General features: G+C 45.0%; 2 protein-coding genes across 2 annotated transcripts; one reads left to right on the plus strand and one right to left on the minus strand.

Moving 5' to 3' along the window:
• Positions 1 to 1390: 1390 nt before the first annotated feature.
• Positions 1391 to 8394, plus strand: LOC307201224 (uncharacterized protein; the record flags this gene model as incomplete). The annotated part of the gene is made up of 3 exons (XM_079950257.1): positions 1391 to 2342; positions 3205 to 3299; positions 7406 to 8394. Exons 1-3 carry the CDS (start codon positions 1417 to 1419, stop codon positions 8392 to 8394), a joined length of 2010 nt encoding a protein of 669 aa, XP_079806383.1. The 5' UTR covers positions 1391 to 1416.
• An 8859-nt stretch (positions 8395 to 17253) lies between these two features.
• On the minus strand, positions 17254 to 18180 carry LOC307201231 (olfactory receptor-like protein OLF3; the record flags this gene model as incomplete). The annotated part of the gene is made up of 1 exon (XM_079950270.1): positions 17254 to 18180. The coding sequence occupies one exon, from the start codon at positions 18178 to 18180 to the stop codon at positions 17254 to 17256; it is 927 nt and encodes a 308-aa protein (XP_079806396.1).
• Positions 18181 to 18507: the final 327 nt, after the last annotated feature.

An 18507-nucleotide genomic window follows, 5' to 3' on the forward strand; every position in this document is an offset into this window, starting at 1 on the left:
GTTATTAATAACCTGGTGCTGTGCCAAAAAAAAAAAATTACTGTTGTGTAAATAAATAAATAAATTGCATTCAAAAATGATCAAAGGGGAAGTTATCAAAGGTTTGGTGTCGGGAACTGTGCTTTCCATCCTTTCCTTACTTTCAGTGAAGAACCACAACATTTCCCAATGGTTGAACTGTAAAGAAGAACAAGCTCTCCAGAAACAAATAACAGGCTTACGTTTGTTTGTTTGTTTGTTTGTTTGTTTGTTTGTTTGTTTGTTTGTTGTTTGTGTACCACCCTTCAGCCAAAGGTCACAGGGCAGTTTACAAAATAAAAACACAAAAATACATATCATAGTGACAGACAAAAAGAATACCCCCACCACACACACACACAAAGTAATCTGCTCTAGTCAGGCTTCATTTTTCAGATGGAGCAAAGAGCCTGAACCAGTTAAGGTCTTATAAATGCTGCTATATATTTTATATTATATCTTATATCTTTACCTTTTATATATTTTTTAAAATCATGCACTATCTTATTCCATGGACTAAATTAGCAAGCTTCTAAAAAGCCACTACTTAGTCTGACTTTTTCACTCACCAACACCCAAAACAATGCCAATTTTATGCCTTGAACTGTAAACATTCCTTATAACTACATTAAAAGTAAGGTGTGGGTAATTAATTCAATATTTGCTTTTTTAAATTGTATTTATTGATAGCTGTCACATTCGAAGATGATAGGATTACTTTCGTGAAGAACCTTTTGTGATGTTTGTGTCTTGTTATTGCACATGTCTTTGTGAACCACTTTGAGGGTTTTTTAAATAAATAAATACTGCCTACTCAGAAGTAAGTAGGGTTTACACCCAAATCAGTATAATTCTGTGCACACTTACTTGGGAGTAAGTGCCTTTGAACTCCGAATAGACATGCTACAGTTTTAAACTGAGAGAATGACTGTTATACAATAGGAATCTTTGATACTGCTTTGGTACTGCTTTATGTGGGTGCAATTATATTTATATATTTTCAGTGAAAGAGTTTGGAACTGTTAGTGCTAGAGAAATGGATATGTCAACTGAGATTTGAAAGAGGTCACAGCAATCAAGGACAGTTTAATTCTTAGCACTTTCTTTCTCAAAAGAATGTTGGAGGGAACACATATTGACAAACAAAAACACATACATATTTGTTATACGTTATTTTAATCCAGTTTTCAACTTGCATTTACATATTATTAATTGATAGTAGAATTATTAACATTGCTCAAGATTATCATTGATTAGGTTCCATGTTGTTATTTTTCTCAAATGTTTTATTCATAGATGGAGGCATTGATATCAAAATCCACTGCTATGAAGACACATTCCACTGCAGAAATACCAAAAGGTCCTTAGTGTGGAGACTGCACATCATCAAATAACAAAATGGCAAGAGAAAATCATACTGTAGTGGCAGAATTTTTCCTCTCAGGCCTCACAGAAAATCCTGAGGTAGCCATTATTTGTTTTCCCTTCTTTCTAGCAATATACATGATCACTTGTGTGGGGAATCTCGGGATGATTGTCTTGATTAGGATTGATTCCCGACTCCACACCCCTATGTACTATTTTCTCAGTAACCTAGCTTTTGTGGATTTCTGCTATTCCTCAACTATAACTCCCAAGACCCTGGTGAATTTTTTAGCTGTCAGGAAAGCCATTTCATTTGGTGGCTGCGTTGCACAATTGTTCAGCTTTGTCCTGACTGCAAGTGTTGAGTGCCTTCTACTGGCTGTAATGGCCTATGACCGATATGTGGCCATTTGTAACCCACTCCTCTATACAGCCATAATGACAAAGAAACTCTGTGCTCAGCTGGTAGGCATTACCTATCTTATCGCCTTTATCCATGCTCTTGCACAAACTATCTCCACATTCAGGCTCTCCTTCTGTGCCTCCAATGTCATCAATCATTATTTCTGTGACATTCCCCCTCTCATAAAGCTCTCCTGCAGTGATACCTACAGTAATGAGATTGTGCTTTACACCTTTGGCACTTTCCATGGCATCTTCACCTCAGCAGAGATTGTGATCTCCTATGTGTACATCATCTCCACGATCTTGCATATTCGCTCTTCAGAAGGCAGACGCAAAGCCTTCTCTACCTGTGCCTCTCACCTCACAGCTGTCTTGATATTTTATGGAACCACAGTGTTCATGTATGTCCGACCAATTTCAAGCTACTCTCTGGACCGAGACAAAGTGATCTCTGTGTTCTACACAGTGGTGATCCCCATGCTGAATCCCCTGATCTACAGCCTGAGGAATAAGGAGGTGAAGGATGCGCTAATGAGATTCTCAGGAAGGCTGAAGTTTTCTCAATAAGCAAATGTTGTACATGAACAGAAACCCTGGTTAGAATAGATTGTTTCATGCATCACTGGTACTCCTAACTGTGCAAAATTGAAATAAAACAAAAAAATGTGTTTGTTTTTAACATTGGTATACTGTCCAATAACTAACATTCTCTAGGTGGCAAATATTACAGTTTGAAAAAAATGTACCGTAAGATGAGAATCAAGGGGGAAAGCAATGAATCCATATTTATAAATAAAAAAATAGAAGAGATAAAATAACCAGCTGAAAACTATATAAAACAGCATTTAAAGGCACTAAAAGATTGTAAGAATTCAAAATACCTGGGAAAATAAAAAGGTATCAGCTGGTGCTGAAAGAGCAGGTGAGTCTCTCTGGAGAGTATATCCTGTAATCGGGGTACATTGCCAAAAAGACCCTCTATTCAGTAACCACGTACGGTAGCTCATTTAGTGGGGGGCAACCAGAAAAGGGTCTCTGAAGATGACTTTAGGTCCAGGCAGGCATATATGGATGGTAGTAATAATTAAGTAAGCTGGCCCCAAACCATTTAGGGCTTTAAAGGTTAAAATCAGTAGACCTATTGAAATGAATGGGCAGGACAAAGTTAGGTTAATTGCAGTGGAGCGGCTCTGAGTAAAAAATAGTTGAATATCACTTGTTCAGATTTTATCAAATGCTGCATTGTCTAAGAAGGCACTACCAATGGTGACCCACTTCGTTGTGGGCCCTTGTGCAAAATACAGTTTGGGCACCCAGTTTAGTTGGATTATACAGAGCAAAGGAAACAGCAGCATAGACAGATAGTTCATTTATGAAGCAGAAAACCCATTAAAAAATAAAAAACTCACAAAACAGCTGTCAAGAAGACCAGGTCTCCAAAACCTGGGATTCAGCTCCTTGCCAGTTTAGCAGGTGCCAATTGGACAGAGATGAAAAAGGCAACCACTCCTGTAATTCAACCTGAAGCGTATGTAACCTGAAGCGTATGTAACCTGAAGCGTATGTAACCTGAGGTACCACTGTACTGGGGTTGTGTTACTGCCCCCAGGTGAATGTGATGGGAGGAGTGGATCTCTCACAGCTATGTCCACTTGAGTTATTGATACTTCACCAATAGGAACTCAATGGCTGGAGAGCAGAAGCTGCTGTCAGACTGAGAGTCCGTTTTGAGCCAAGGTCAGCCAATCAGCTTCATGGCTGAATAGGGATTTGAACCACTAAGCTCTCAAACCGTTATATCATTCTATCTCTTTTTATCTCGACTGCTTCCATTTGGGGGCAACCATCACTAAGGCTACAAGTTGTACATTAGTGTACCAGAGCTATGCCCCACTGGAGGAGGAAGACCTTGATTCATACAGATTAAGGCATATTCTATATTTCTTGCAAATCCTCCCACCCATTTTACCTGTGGATGGGAAAGATGGGGGGAAATGGGACTGATGCAATCACATCTAGCTTGATCCTGACTTCAGTACATCAGTAGAGCTCACATGAGGGTGTCTCAAAGGACCATCAAGTCCCAAAGAACCTGAGGCAATGTAGAAATACTCCTGCACTAGCTGATTCTAAGCCCTTTCAAAGCTGCCTTTGCAGTTTCCAACCGGGAAATATTGCAAGGTAATTTGAAACCGAAGCGCTTCCTGGAAAACTGGACTCTTAATTGTTAGCCAACAGAGGCTGTGTACCCATTTACTCTGCATCCAGTGTGTGTTCCCACCACTGGTTTGGGAAGCAGTATGCACACGACATTAGCCACTACTCATATCTATCCTGTGCTGGCACTTTGATGCATTTTTCCCTAAACCAGCTTCAGTCCAAATTGAGAAAAAGAATGACCTAGCTGCATTTTAAGCTCATAGTGTGTACATAACCTAAGACTAACCCTGTGCACGCTTCCTTGGGAACAACACCCTGCCCGAAAACATAGTGAGCGTAAGTATGCATAGAACCAGGCTGTAAACCAGGGCTCTGTTTTCAGCCGGAACTCTCCGGAACTCAGTTCCAGCACCTCTCAGGCGGGCACCATTGCCATTATAAGAAAACAAGGGAGGTGGTCAAGATGAGTTCCGGCACCTCCTTTCTAGAAAAATAGCACTGCTGTGAACTATTTTATTAAAGAGCCCACACGCTTTGCAGCTTAGTCAGTCGTCTTCAGTTAATTGGTGAAATGTTTTTATTTTAAAAATGATGGAGAACAGCATAGAAAACTGTGGCCCACTTAACTGAAATAGAAATCAGCATTATTATTTTTCATCCTGGCAATGTTCTCCTGAATGGTACCATTAGGAACTGAAATACCTCAATGTTTTCATTCTTCAGGGAAACGGAAGAGCCAGCCTTTGCGGAGCCATGTGAAGTATAGTAAGTCTGACTCATCTGTACAGTTTCTTGCAGCATTATGTAGACAAAAGGCCTGAGACTCACACTGTTGTCGAGGCACCCAAAACTAGCAATAACCAACAGATAGATGCCAGTTAAAATGTGAGGAGAAAATTGTGACAAACTTACTTGAAGGCTGAAGGGGGGGGGGTCTTTACCATCCTCCTGAAAGGACCAAGAGATGGATCTGATGGACTTTAGATGGAAGAGAATTTCATAATAGAGGAACCACCATGAAGATGGCTTTGTTACCTTACAGGTCAGCCTAACCTATGCATCTTTTGGTAGCTCATTGATATACCTCAGTATACAGAGAGGTACATAAGGGAAGCCCCTCTTAATGTTCCACCCCTGTGAGCTACATGGTTGATAATGACCCATGGGCAGATCTTCTTTGTGGAGGCTCCTGGTTCCGAAATTTGGTGGGTACCCACATTGCTGGCCTTTAGACTCCATCCAGGTGAGATCTTGACTGTTTGTTCTGGCATTTCAGCAAAAATGCTGATGTTTGTGGTATTTCTGTTGTGTATTCTGGTGGGATTTCTCTAATACATGGTTTTAAATTGAGAGTTGTTGATATGCATTTGTTAAAGCAAACATAGAAGGTTAAAAAAATCACTTTGTTATGTGAGTAAATCGCCCTCTTTTAAAATGTGTAAAATAGCCAAGCTAGTTTTTTAAACAGACAACTTTGCCTTAGTTTGGGTTTACACAATCATTGTGTGCACTGTTAGTTTTAAGTAAAAGCAATCCTGACCTTCAGCCTTCTCTCTGCTACTCCTTGCCTCTCTGCATCTGCTGCCTGAGATGGCTGGCTCATTCTGTTGCTGTGCTTACTGGGAGGGAGAGGCAGTGGGGAGTGTCTGCACAATGCAGACACAGAAGCAGAAGTGCCACATTGACTCTGCTGTTGTGTTCGCACTGCAGCAGCCTCCCCACCATCATACCCCTTCCTCTCTCCCTTCCAGTAAGCACCGCAATGTGGCAGGTGGGAGGACAGGCATGTAGCACTCTCCACCAGGCCCCCCTGTCCTGGAGAAAAAAATTGCTGGAACACTTGACTCCTTCCTTCCCTCCCTTCCCCCCCCCCCTTTTTCCCTTCCCCCCTTTCTTTTTTTAATTTTGCATTCAAGATGTACATTTGTCTGAAACTTGAGTTACGAGTTCCTGAGAGGAATGCAATGTAGCACTATGGCAACTTTTTGTCAGTGCAAGCACTTTTCAGCTCACCAGATGCAATGCTTCACCTCCCCTCAGAAACTGCTCTGAGGGTTTTCCTGACACACTGCCCCCCAGCCATGCAGGGGATACCAGCGGGAAGAAGAGGAGGGAAAGATCCACTGTACTAGCAGAAGTCCTTGTGCAGACTTCCCATAGTGGGAACAGTTACTTTAGAGTAGAGATAGATGATAGATTAGATAGATAGATAGATGATAGATAGATGATAGATAGATAGATAGATAGATAGATAGATAGATAGACAGATGATAGATAGATGATAGATAGATAGATAGATAGATAGATAGATAGATAGATAGATAGATATAGATAGATAGATAGATAGATGATAGATAGATAGATAGATAGATAGATAGATAGATAGATGATAAATGATAGATCATAGATTGATATAGAAGATAGATAGATAGATAGATGATAGATAGATAGATAGATAGATAGATAGATAGATAGATAGATATAGATAGATAGACAGACAGATAGATAGATAGATAGATGATAGATAGATAGATGATAGATAGATAGATAGATAGATAGATAGATAGATAGATAGATGGATAGATAGATAGATAGATAGATAGATAGATAGATAGATAGATATAGATAGATAGATGATAGATAGATAGATGATAGATATAGATAGATGATAGATAGATAGATAGATAGATAGATAGATAGATAGATGATAGATAGATAGATAGATATAGATAGATAGATAGATGATAGATAGATAGATGATAGATAGATAGATAGATGATACATAGATAGATATTGATTTTATATAGTCAAACGTTTATGATAACCTATCAATAACCAATCATCCGATACAGATCTCTCACCATTATTCTATTGGACAATGCACATGAATGGAACACTGGATAGAGTTCTAGAAACAAGGTATGATATCTCAAAGAGAGTCTCTCCAAAAGCCAACATATGGGGCAGATGGGTTTTAATAACCAGCGGAGGAGTTGATAAAAGTAAGGAATGGAAATCACTGTCAAATAATAATAATAATAATAATAATTTATTTATTTATACCCCGCCCATAAAACACCCAGAATTTTATACAAAGCTTTATTAGAACCAACCCCCAGAATTATGGAGGCATACTGTGAGTAGAAACGTTGAAAGTGGATTATGTAGGTTGGGTGGGAATTGCACTGGAGGCTTCCTTTCCCCTGCCGAAATGAAGAGTTGTTTGAGTTATAGTTATGTTTCTATGTTTCTTCCACAGAAGATGGAGCATGTGGGTGGAAAAAAACCCTGTCCCCAGTAGCTATACTGATGTGAAGAGGCAAACACTGACCTTCATTGATTAACCAGATTGAATTTCCATCAGGAGGCCAACGAGGAGAAGAAGAAAGAGAGAGAGAAAGAGAGCCCACATCTACTCATCACAGATTTTAATTCCCCATAAACCGTATTAATCAAGTCATTGTAAAAATGCCTGAGGGAAACGATAGCACCATAACTGAATTCATTCTCCTGGGACTAACAGACAGGCCAGAACTCCAAGGTGTTTTGTTTGTGGTGTTCCTGATCCTGTACTTGATCACAGTCATAGGGAATTTGGGCATGATCACACTGATTAGGGTTGATGCCCGACTGCACACTCCTATGTACTTCTTCCTCAGCCACCTCGCTTTCCTGGACTTCTCTTACTCCTCAGCCATCACCCCAAAGACACTAATAAACCTTTTGGTTGAGAACAAGGCCATCTCACTGAGTGGCTGTGCTGCTCAGATGTATAGCTTCATTGCATTTGGGACTACTGAGTGCTTCCTTCTGGCAGTGATGGCCTACGATCGGTATGTGGCAATCTGTAAACCCTTGCTCTATACAGTCATCATGTCCCGACAGCTCTGCCTGCAGCTCCTTGTCACTTCTTACCTTTGTGGCTTTGGGATTGCAATGATACACACAAGCTGCGCTTTCCGGCTGTCCTTCTGTCACTCCAACGTCATCAAGCACTTCTTCTGTGATGTGATTCCCCTCCTCAACATCTCCTGCACTGACACCAGAGTGAATGAGATCGTTCTGTTTGCCTTCTGCATCTTCAATGGGCTCTTCATCACATTGGAGATATGCATTTCCTATATCTACATTGTCTCCGCCATCTTGAAAATCCGCTCCTCCGAAGGGCGGCGCAAAGCCTTCTCCACCTGCGCTTCTCACTTGGCCGTTGTCATAATGTTCTTCGGGACAGCGGTTTTTATGTACATGCGCCCCAGCTCGGACTCCTCACCAGACGAAGACAGGATTGTGTCAGTGTTTTATACCGTGGTGAATCCCATGCTGAACCCCTTGATCTACAGCCTGAGGAACAAGGAGGTGAAGGATGCCTTGAAAAGGGTGTTAAACAGGAAAAATGTGTTTTTCTCTTTGCAGAAAGATAAAAATGCACTTAAAACAACTGCTTAAAATGACCTGACTCCTTTTGGTACATTCTTTTTCACAGCTGTAGAAAAATGTTCGCAATACAAGTATGGTGGTTCTATAATGTTCTTACTAGAAGAACTTCAGGCCCTTTTTGCTTTATTACCTAGAGCCACTTCCTACAGTTATCAAAGATAATTCATGCAAAAGTGAAGCAAATGATGCTTCTGTTGTTAAAATGTGCAGCCGCAGAAGTGACAGGTGATGGTATGCATGTTTTAATGGCAAGCATATTTCTTGGAATCAGCCTCTTGACTTCATTCAGGACTCTTACTACTCCTGGCTTGTTCTCTCCACCTTTTTTTCCCTTTCTGCTTGTATCATTTTTACCAGACCAAGTAAGAGCTGTTCCAAATATTAGCAATGACGTGATCAACAACCTGGTGCTGTGCCAAAAAAAATTACTGTTGTGTAAATAAATAAATAAATAAATAATCAAAGGGGAAGTTATCAAAGGTTTGGTGTAGGGAACTGTGCTTTCCATCCTTTCCTTACTTTCAGTGAAGAACCACAACATTGCCCAATGGTTGAACTGTAAAGAAGAACAGGCTCTCCAGAAACAAATGACAGGGTAACGCTTGTTTGTTTGTTTGTTTGTTTGTTTGTTTGTTGTTTGTGTACCACCCTTCAGCCAAAGGTCACAGGGCAGTTTACAAAATAAAAACACAAAAATACGTATTATAGTGACAGACGAAAAGAATACCCCCAACACCAGCGTGGTGTAGTGGCTAAGAGCGGTAGTCTTGTAATCTGGGGAACCGGGTTCGCGTCTCCGCTCCTCCACATGCAGCTGCTGGGTGACCTTGGGCCAGTCGCACTTCTCTGAAGTCTCTCAGCCCCACTCACCTCACAGAGTGTTTGTTGTGGGGGAGGAAGGGAAAGGAGAATGTTAGCCGCTTTGAGACTCCTCAAAGGGAGTGAAAGGCGGGATATCAAATCCAAACTACTCTTCTTCTTCTTCTTCTTCTTCTTCTTCTTCTTCTTCTTCAACACACACACACACACACACACAGTTTAAAAGGCCATCAACTCCAAACTGGCAGAGAGACAATTTTCAAGTGCCCACATTATTAGGGATCTGGGGAGTGGCTACATGTAAGCATCCTCTCTGCAACAGCTGCATGGAGCCACAAAGGACCCTGTGATGGGATAATGAGCTGCTTGTGCGTTAAAGCTTGATCCCTCAGAGCTCACTCAGTGTAGTGAAGCCCTGCCTTGAGCGGAGCCCTTTGGCATGGCTCCGTCAGTCGCTGGTAGGATCTGACAGTGGGCGTCTGCGGAAACGTTTCCAACATAAAAGCTGTTTCACGGACATGCGTCTTCTGGATTCTCTGCGTGACAGTTTCCGGCGAGGGGTGGGGGTCCTTAAAGGGGGTTCTGATACCTCCTCACTGTTCTCACTGGAAGTATCCCAGAGCCTCCCCTCCTACTCCCTTTCCTTTGGAGCTCCTGCACCCCCCCTACTGGTTCCCTCTTCTGCTGAAGTGTCTCTCCTATTCTCCTGGAGCCTTCCCACCACCTGTTCTTCCGATGGCAGTTCCCTGACATCCACCTCCCTCCCAGGGCCCCCTTCACCCCCTCCCGCTTCTTCTCTTACTGGCGGCGAGGATGGAAATCCCTGGAAGGAACTCCCTTCATCCTCCGAGGATTCAAACACTTCTAACCACGGCCTTCCGTCTCTTTCCCCATCTTTCTCTCCTTCGTCGGAATCTGTTTCCACCTCCACCCCTGACTCTGGGAACCCTTCAAACTCCCCTTCCTCATCTGTGGTCCCGAAGTGTTCCCTCCTAAATCGTGCCACTGGTTGTGGTTTTCTTGGGAAACGCCGATGAAACGTTTCTATTAAAATCTCGTCATTGACTTCCTCTGCCGGTACCCATGTGTTTTCTGACTCTTCCTCCCCCTCCCATTCTACCAAGTATTCCACCTGATTTCCCTTCCACCTGGAATCAATGATTCCTGCCACATCCATGTTGCGTTCTCTCTCTTCTATGACGGGTGTCCGGGTCACCTCCCTCTCATGTTCCCCCCACTCACGTCCCTCTCTGTACGGCGACAGTAATGACCTGTGAAATACTGGGTGCAATTTCATGTGACTGGGCAATCGGAGTTTGAATGCTACTGGGTTGACCTGCTGTATGACCTCAAAGGGTCCCAACCGTTTGGGTCTCAATTTCTTACACCCTCCCTTGAACGGCAGTCCTTGGGTGGATAGCCACACCCGGTTACCCACCCTTATGGTTTCGCCTTCCCTCCTATTTCTGTCTGCTTGCTTCTTATATTCTTCTTTGGCTTTCTCTAAGTTGAGTTGGAGCTGGCGGTGGATCGCTTCCATCTCTTCAACAAAATTTTCCGCTGCAGGTACACTCCACCTCCCTCCTCCTTCTCCTGGAAATGCCCGAGGATGACACCCATAATTGGCCAGAAAGGGACTCATCCCTGTGGACACGTTCTCCGTGTTGTTGTAGGCAAATTCTGCCAAGGGTAACCTGTCTACCCAATCAGTTTCTCTGTCCTTTACATAACACCTCAGATATTGTTGCAAAACCCCGTTTGCCCTTTCTGCTTGCCCATTTGTTTCTGGGTGCCTGGCGGTGGAAAAACTTACCTCCACATGCAACAAGCTCATTAGTTTCCTCCAGAACCTGGAAGTAAATTGTTTTCCTCTGTCGCTCAAAACCCTCAAGGGGGCGCCATGCAACCTGAAAATATGCTCCACAAACAACCTTGCGGTTTCTTCCGCTGTGACTGCATGTGAACAAGCTATAAAGTGGCACATCTTAGTTAGTAGATCTACTACCACCATGACCGCGGTTTTCCCTTTGGATCTCGGCAGATCGGTCATAAAATCTATGGATACCATCTCCCATGGCCTTTCTGGGGTGGGTAAGGGTTCTAATAACCCTGCTGGCGCCAACCTCTCTCCCTTTGCTCTTTGGCACCTGTCGCATCCCCTGACATACTCCCGCACGTCTTCCCTCACCTTGGGCCACCAAAACTCCCTGGTAACCAACCACATGGTCTTGTGCTGTCCGAAGTGCCCCGCCGTGGGGCTGTCATGCAACTGTTTGAGCACCCGCCCTCTTAGTTCCCCATCTGGTATGTAGAGTGCCCCCTTGTAATATAGTCTTCCGTTCTTTTCCTCAAAACCCCCTGTGTTCTCACCTGTCTCCCTGAGTTCCCTTAGTTTTCCTTGGGCATATTCATCATTCTCAATACCCTCTACCAGTTCTCTTTGCCCCACCAATGCCGCCCCACAAACCCAGTGGTCCTCCGAGATGATATGTCTTTCTTCCGCCCCTCCTTCCCCCTCCAAGTACTCAGGTTTTCTGGAAAGAGCGTCCGCCCTGACATTCTCTGCCCCTGGCACGTAGCGAATTTCAAAATTGAACTTGGAGAACTCTTGCGCCCATCTTACTTGTCTCTGGTTCAATATTCGGGCTGTCCTCCAGTATTCTAGATTTTTGTGGTCTGTCCGCACTTGAACCTTGTGTTGCGCCCCAATCAACAGGTGTCTCCATCTCTTGAACGCTTCGTGGATGGCGAGTAATTCTCTGTCGTACACAGTATAATTCCTCTCGGATTTGTTCAATTTCCTCGAGAAGAAGGCACACGGTCTCCATTCTGACGTATCCGGTCCCGGCTGCAGGAGTACGGCGCCCACCGCTCTGTCAGACGCGTCGGTTTCCACCCTCATCGGCTGCTGCAGATTCACGTGTAAGAGTTGTTCTTCCGAAGCAAACGCCCTCTTTAAACTTTCGAATGCTCGCTGCGCTTCTTCCGTCCAGACAAATTTCTTCTTACTGCTGAGACAATCCGTGATGGGTGCTGTTAAGTGGGCGAAGTTCTTGATGAACTTCCGATAGAAGTTTCCGAACCCCAAAAACCTCTGCACATCTTTCTTAGTTTTCGGTGGCCTCCATTCCAGTACCGCTTGCACCTTGCTAGGATCCATGGCCAGCCCCTTGTCTGACAACCGGTACCCTAGGAATTCCACCTCCCTGGTGTGAAACTGACACTTCTCCAGTTTCACCCACAGCTGGTTTTCTTGCAGTTTGCTCAGTACCTCTCGTACATCTCGCACATGCTGCTCTTCATCCTCTGAGTACACCAGTACATCATCCAAGAACGCAGCGCAGTTCTTGTAAAGCAATGGTCCTAGGACGTGATTCATGAATGATTGAAATACTGCCGATCCCGCCTGGAGGCCGAAAGGCATAACGCAGTACTCAAAGGCCCCCAAGGGGGTGAACATAGTGGTTTTCCATTCATCTCCCTTTCTCATACGTATCAGGTTATACGCCCCCCTCAGGTCCAGCTTGGTAAAAATCTTCCCTTTTCTCACCCGGGTCAGAATGTCATCAATTCTGGGCATAGGGAAAGTTACGGGTTCGGACACTGCGTTTAGGGCCCGGAAGTCCACAATTAATCTTGGTTGGTCTGAATTTTTTTTGTCCACAAAGAACACTGGGCTACCCCCCACCGCTCGTGACTCTCTGATGAACCCACGCTTGAGGTTTTTGTCAATAAACTCCCTTAACTCCTGCATCTCCCTGTCAGACATTGCATACACCTTGCCCACTGGCAATTGTGCTCCTGGGAGTAAGTTGATTTGGCAGTCAAAGGGTCTGTGCGGGGGTAGTTTATCTGCTTCCCTTTCGCTGAAGACGTTGGCAAAATCTGCATATTGTCGTGGCACCCTACCTTGATCCGTTGCTTCTATCTTTGCTAACGTGGCCTGGGTACCTACTTGGCCCCCTTTTTCCGTGCAGTGTCCCATACAATGCGCTGACCCAAAGGAAACCACTCTCTGATGCCATCCCACAAGCGGATCATGCAGCGCTAGCCAGCTCATCCCCAAAATGATGGGCGCTCCTCCCAAAGTGGCTATATTAAACGCTATCAATTCCGTGTGTCTTGCCACCCTCATTGTCATGGGGACAGTCTGCTGGTTTACTTCTCCTCCCAACAGCGCCCTCCCATCAATCGTGGTCACCTGCAGGGGATTTTTTAAAGGGATGGTTTGTATCTGATGTGCGGCTGCAAACTCCTTACTCATAAAATTGCAGGAGCTGCCTGAGTCCAATAGCGCCTTCACTTTTAGTGGGTGTCCGTTTGCCAGCTCCAGCAATACCTCTATTACAAGAGCTGGTCTTGGGGGTTCTGGCGTGGGCACATTCACTGTTCCTTGGCCTGGCTGCTGTGCCCCGACGGTGGCAGCCAGGCGTTGGCTTTTACTTGCTCCTTAGCTTCTTCTCCCTCCTCCCCAACAGCTCCCGCCATCCCTTGCCATTCCTTCCTTCGCGGACAAACTCTGGCAAAGTGACCTGGCTGTTGGCAGAGAAAACATTTCTTGGCACCTTTCCCCTCCTTCTTCTGCCCTTCACTGGGGTTTGAAATTGCGCGCGCGCGCGCTGTTCCGATTTCCATCGGCTCTGCTGGCAGGGAAGGCTGCTCTGGAATCTCTGGAATGCGGAAGACCCTCCAACGCTCCCCTTTCCCTTCCCGCTTCTCCAAGGCTCTGGCCTCCTGGCGTGATCCTATGGCCAGCGCTGATTTAGTCAGATGGTCCATAGACTCCGCCCTGGGCGCCCGGGAAAGTTCGTCTTTCACTGCCGAAGATAGTCCTTCTTCGAACAGCATTTGTATCGGTTCCGCGGACAAATCCCAACCTAATTTATGGATCAACATGGTGAACTCAGTCCAGTACTCACGGACAGATCGGTTCCCTTGTTTACACGCCATCAACTGCCTGCGCGCCACTCCCTGCTCAATCTCGCTGGAAAACATCAGATCCATGGCGCGGAAAAACTTCCTTGTGTCCCTTAGGGCTTCATTATTAGCTGCCATTAGTGGCCTCACCCAATGTTTTGCTCCGCCTTCGAGATGGCCAATCACATAAGCAACCCTCGATTCCTCATCAGGAAAATCATCAAACTGCAGATTGAGGGCATATTGCATCTCTGTCCTAAAGGCTTGATAATTCCTGGGATCACCCCCAAACTTCTGCACCAGTCCTGGCACTTTCCTCGAGAGCTGGGCGGCTTTCCCCTTTTCTGCATCATGAGCCCTCCTCTCCTCAAGCCTCGCCGTTTGCAGAGCTAACTGTACCTCCAACATCCTGTACCTTTCTTCCAGGCTTGGACCGGCTGCAGCTGCTCCCCCATCTCCGGCTCCGGCTGGGTTGCTCATGATGCCTCTCCTTGCACAAGCTGCTTTCAGGGACTGTCAGATTGCTGTGATGGGATAATGAGCTGCTTGTGCGTTAAAGCTTGATCCCTCAGAGCTCACTCAGTGTAGTGAAGCCCTGCCTTGAGCGGAGCCCTTTGGCATGGCTCCGTCAGTCGCTGGTAGGATCTGACAGTGGGCGTCTGTGGAAACGTTTCCAACATAAAAGCTGTTTCACGGACATGCGTCTTCTAGATTCTCTGCGTGACAGTTTCCGGCGAGGGGTGGGGGTCCTTAAAGGGGGTTCTGATACCTCCTCACTGTTCTCACTGGAAGTATCCCAGAGCCTCCCCTCCGACTCCCTTTCCTTTGGAGCTCCTGCACCCCCCCTACTGGTTCCCTCTTCTGCTGAAGTGTCTCTCCTATTCTCCTGGAGCCTTCCCACCACCTGTTCTTCCGATGGCAGTTCCCTGACAGACCCATTCCAATCTGTTACCCAAGCCTGAATATACCAAGCCACAGCACTGTACCAGTTGACTCTTGATATACAGAAGCTAGGGATGCAGGTGGCGCTGTGGGTTAAAGCCTCAGTGCCTAGGACTTGCCGATCGAAAGGTCGGCGGTTCGAATCCCTGCGGCGGGGTGCGCTCCCGCTGCTCGGTCCCAGCGCCTGCCAACCTAGCAGTTCGAAAGCACCTCCGGGTGCAAGTAGATAAATAGGAACCGCTTACCAGCGGGAAGGTAAACGGCGTTTCCGTGTGCGGCTCTGGCTCTGGCCAGAGCAGCGATGTCACGCTGGCCACGTGACCCGGAAGTGTCTCCGGACAGCGCTGGCCCCTGGCCTCTTAAGTGAGATGGGCGCACAACCCCAGAGTCTGTCAAGACTGGCCCGTACGGGCAGGGGTACCTTTACCTTTACCTATACAGAAGCTAATAAATGCTTCATTCAAGAACCAGTTGTTTTAGGACCTTGCAGTTAACCATTGTTGTGATGCTATTAATTAGTTTCACTGAATTTATAGCAGCACTCTCCTTGAGCTTCCATGAACCATAGCTTTTAAAAATATATACTATATAAATCTCCTAGGTGACTGTATATTGGAGTAGCCAGGGACACAACAGTGAGTGATTCTGCACCTTGAAGCTTTTTAGGCTTCCTCCACAAGAACAGGAGTTCACTTTTTGAATAATAAGAATTATATATCACAGGGGAAGGCATCAGAATTTTACAGATGCTTATGTGGGGCATGGCCAAAAAAAGGTTGGGAACCACTGATTTAAAGCATAAAGTACAATTGGGAATTATAATACAGAAATAAAACAATAAAGCTGACTTAACCTAGCTCTAATACATACCAAAAGAGCCCTCTCTTAAGAACAAAACACAAAGGTGTCAGTAAAGGTATGAGGCACAAGACAAAGAAATATGGGTAACTTTATACTACATGGCCTAGCAATGCAAGAAGAGTTTGTCCATACTTCCTCCTGTCACATCCTAGAAAGCATGGGACTAAGCGATTTGCTGCTTGTCCATTGGTCCAAGCAGCTTTCCTTTTGCCCCACTGCTTTCCCCTGGAAGACCCACTCTTTAGTGATAAATCAGAACAAATGACAATCTGTGCAAAACCCAATTTCCATTTGTTCCAATTCAGCGCTAAAGATTGGGTTTCCCTGAAGGAAAGCAGCAGGGCAAACAGAGGCATGGATGAGCTTGCAGGCTCTTGAAGTTCTTGAAGGAAGTTCTTGAAGTTTCCAGAACTTACAGAGTGAACGTGTTGTCACAGGGCTCATCCCCACTTCCACTTGCTCCACCACTTTCCCATAGGGACACCCACAGTTTATCATTGAAATGGAACAAACGGCAATCAAGTTTTCCCCGGATAGTCATTTGTTCCAAATTAGTGCTAAAGAGTGGATTTAACTCTTAATACATAGCATGAGGTAGCATATCTTCATTTCCTTAAATAATGCCACTGTTCTTACTGGAAGATAGCATGTGAGGAAGTGGAGATTATCTCTTCAAGGGATTTTTTTTTAAGTTTCTGACTGCACAGGGTGGAAGGGTAGGGTAATCTCCATTTCAACTGAGGTGGGGGAATGAAAAGATAACCCTTCCCTCCCCGCACACTGACTTACCTGCCAGAACCTACTTGTAACTCACACGTCCCTAACATGGTGGAGTTAGAATATTTACAAAGAAAAAATACCCAAAGAATCTGCACAGCCAAGACTATCAACCTTATTAAATGTGCATGTGAGCTTCTGTAGACCAAAGGGTATTATCTGCATTGTATAGCTAAAGGGGACACACAGAGAGTTCCCTCCGATCCTCTGTTACTCCAAGTAAGCAGGAAAGGAATTGAATGAGCAATTCAAGAAAATGCTCAGAGTTACTGTGTGTTGTGCTTGCAGTCGTTAGTAATCATTAATATAACTGACAAAGACCCTTTTCTCCCTTCTTGAGCCTTCATACAAATTAGTGAGGATTGGGTGCCAGTGAGGTTGGAAAATATATCATTTCACCTAACTTCAACCCTGCCAGTTGTGACTGATTTAAGGTGCAATCCAATGTATGTCGATTCAGAATTAAGTCCCACTGACTTAGAACACCCAGGTAAGGATATAGAGGGATCAACTTAGATGCCGAGAATGAACTTGATGGAGAACAAAAGACTATCATGAGGAAATTAGGGTTCTCCTTTTGCCCTTTAGCCCAACAACCTTCACCAGGGCCCCCTTTACCTCTTGGTTCCTCAAACCGTAGATCATGGGGTTCAGCATGGGAGTAACAATGCAATAGAACAATGAGGCAGTCTTCCCCTGCTTAGGTGAATAGTGGGACCTAGGTCGCAAGTAGGCAAAGATGGCTGTCCCATAGCACAGGGTCACCACCACTAGGTGGGCTGTACAAGTGGAAAAAGCTTTGCGCCTTCCCTCTGCTGTACAGATCTGGAAGATGGTTGTGACGATGTACACGTAAGACACCAGCACAAGGAAGAAGGGTGTGAGCAGAATGAGGACACCAGCTCCCAGCATCACAGCATCTCCCACAAAGGTGCTGGAGCAGGCCAGCTGCTGGACGGCTAAGACTTCGCAGCCAAAATGGTTGATGGTCTTCCTTCCGCAGAATGGCAAGTGCAGAGTGAACACCGTCTGCAACAGGGCGTTCACGAAGCCGCAGAGCCAACACCCGACTGCCATCTGCATGCAGAGCCGTGGGTTCATAAGAACATTATAATACAAGGGATGGCAGATTGCCATGTACCGGTCGTACGCCATGACAGCTAGCAGGATGAATTCGATTCCTCCCAGAGACAGGGAGATGTACATCTGTGCCATGCAGCCCACAAAGGAGATGGTTTTGCGATCGGCCAGGAAGTTGGACAACATCTGAGGAATGATTGTGGTGGTGTAGCACATGTCCAAGAAGGAGAGGTGGCTCAGAAAATAATACATAGGTGTGTGCAAGTGTGGGTCCCCTCTTATCGCCAGCATGATGAGAATATTCCCTGCCAAGGTCACAAGATACATCCCCAGAAAAAGAGCAAAGAGGACTTTCTGAGTTACCGGATTACTAGTCAATCCCAAAAGGACAAACTCCATGTTCCATGATAGATTACCACTTCTCATATTGTATCCAGATTCACCTATGATCGATGTCATAGCAACAACAAAAAAAGATGGCAGTGATTTAGTTTTCCTAATACCGGTAATTAATATAACAATTGCATGGCTGGAGAAGGATAGAAGTCTATCTCTTTTAGCTTTCTGTGACCAACAATGGCCAGCTTCCCAAGCAAAGCATTATAGGAATTGCTTTCCCCTACAAATGATCCCCCAGTATCTCATAATGACACATGCATTGATTCTGAATAGGGACTCAGCATGGTGCATACTGAAGCAGAGCTTTGCATGAGAAAAAGTAGGGAG

The sequence above is a fragment of the Podarcis cretensis genome, assembly GCF_951804945.1.
Source record: "Podarcis cretensis genome assembly, chromosome: 1".
NCBI classification, from domain to species: Eukaryota; Metazoa; Chordata; class Lepidosauria; order Squamata; family Lacertidae; genus Podarcis; species Podarcis cretensis.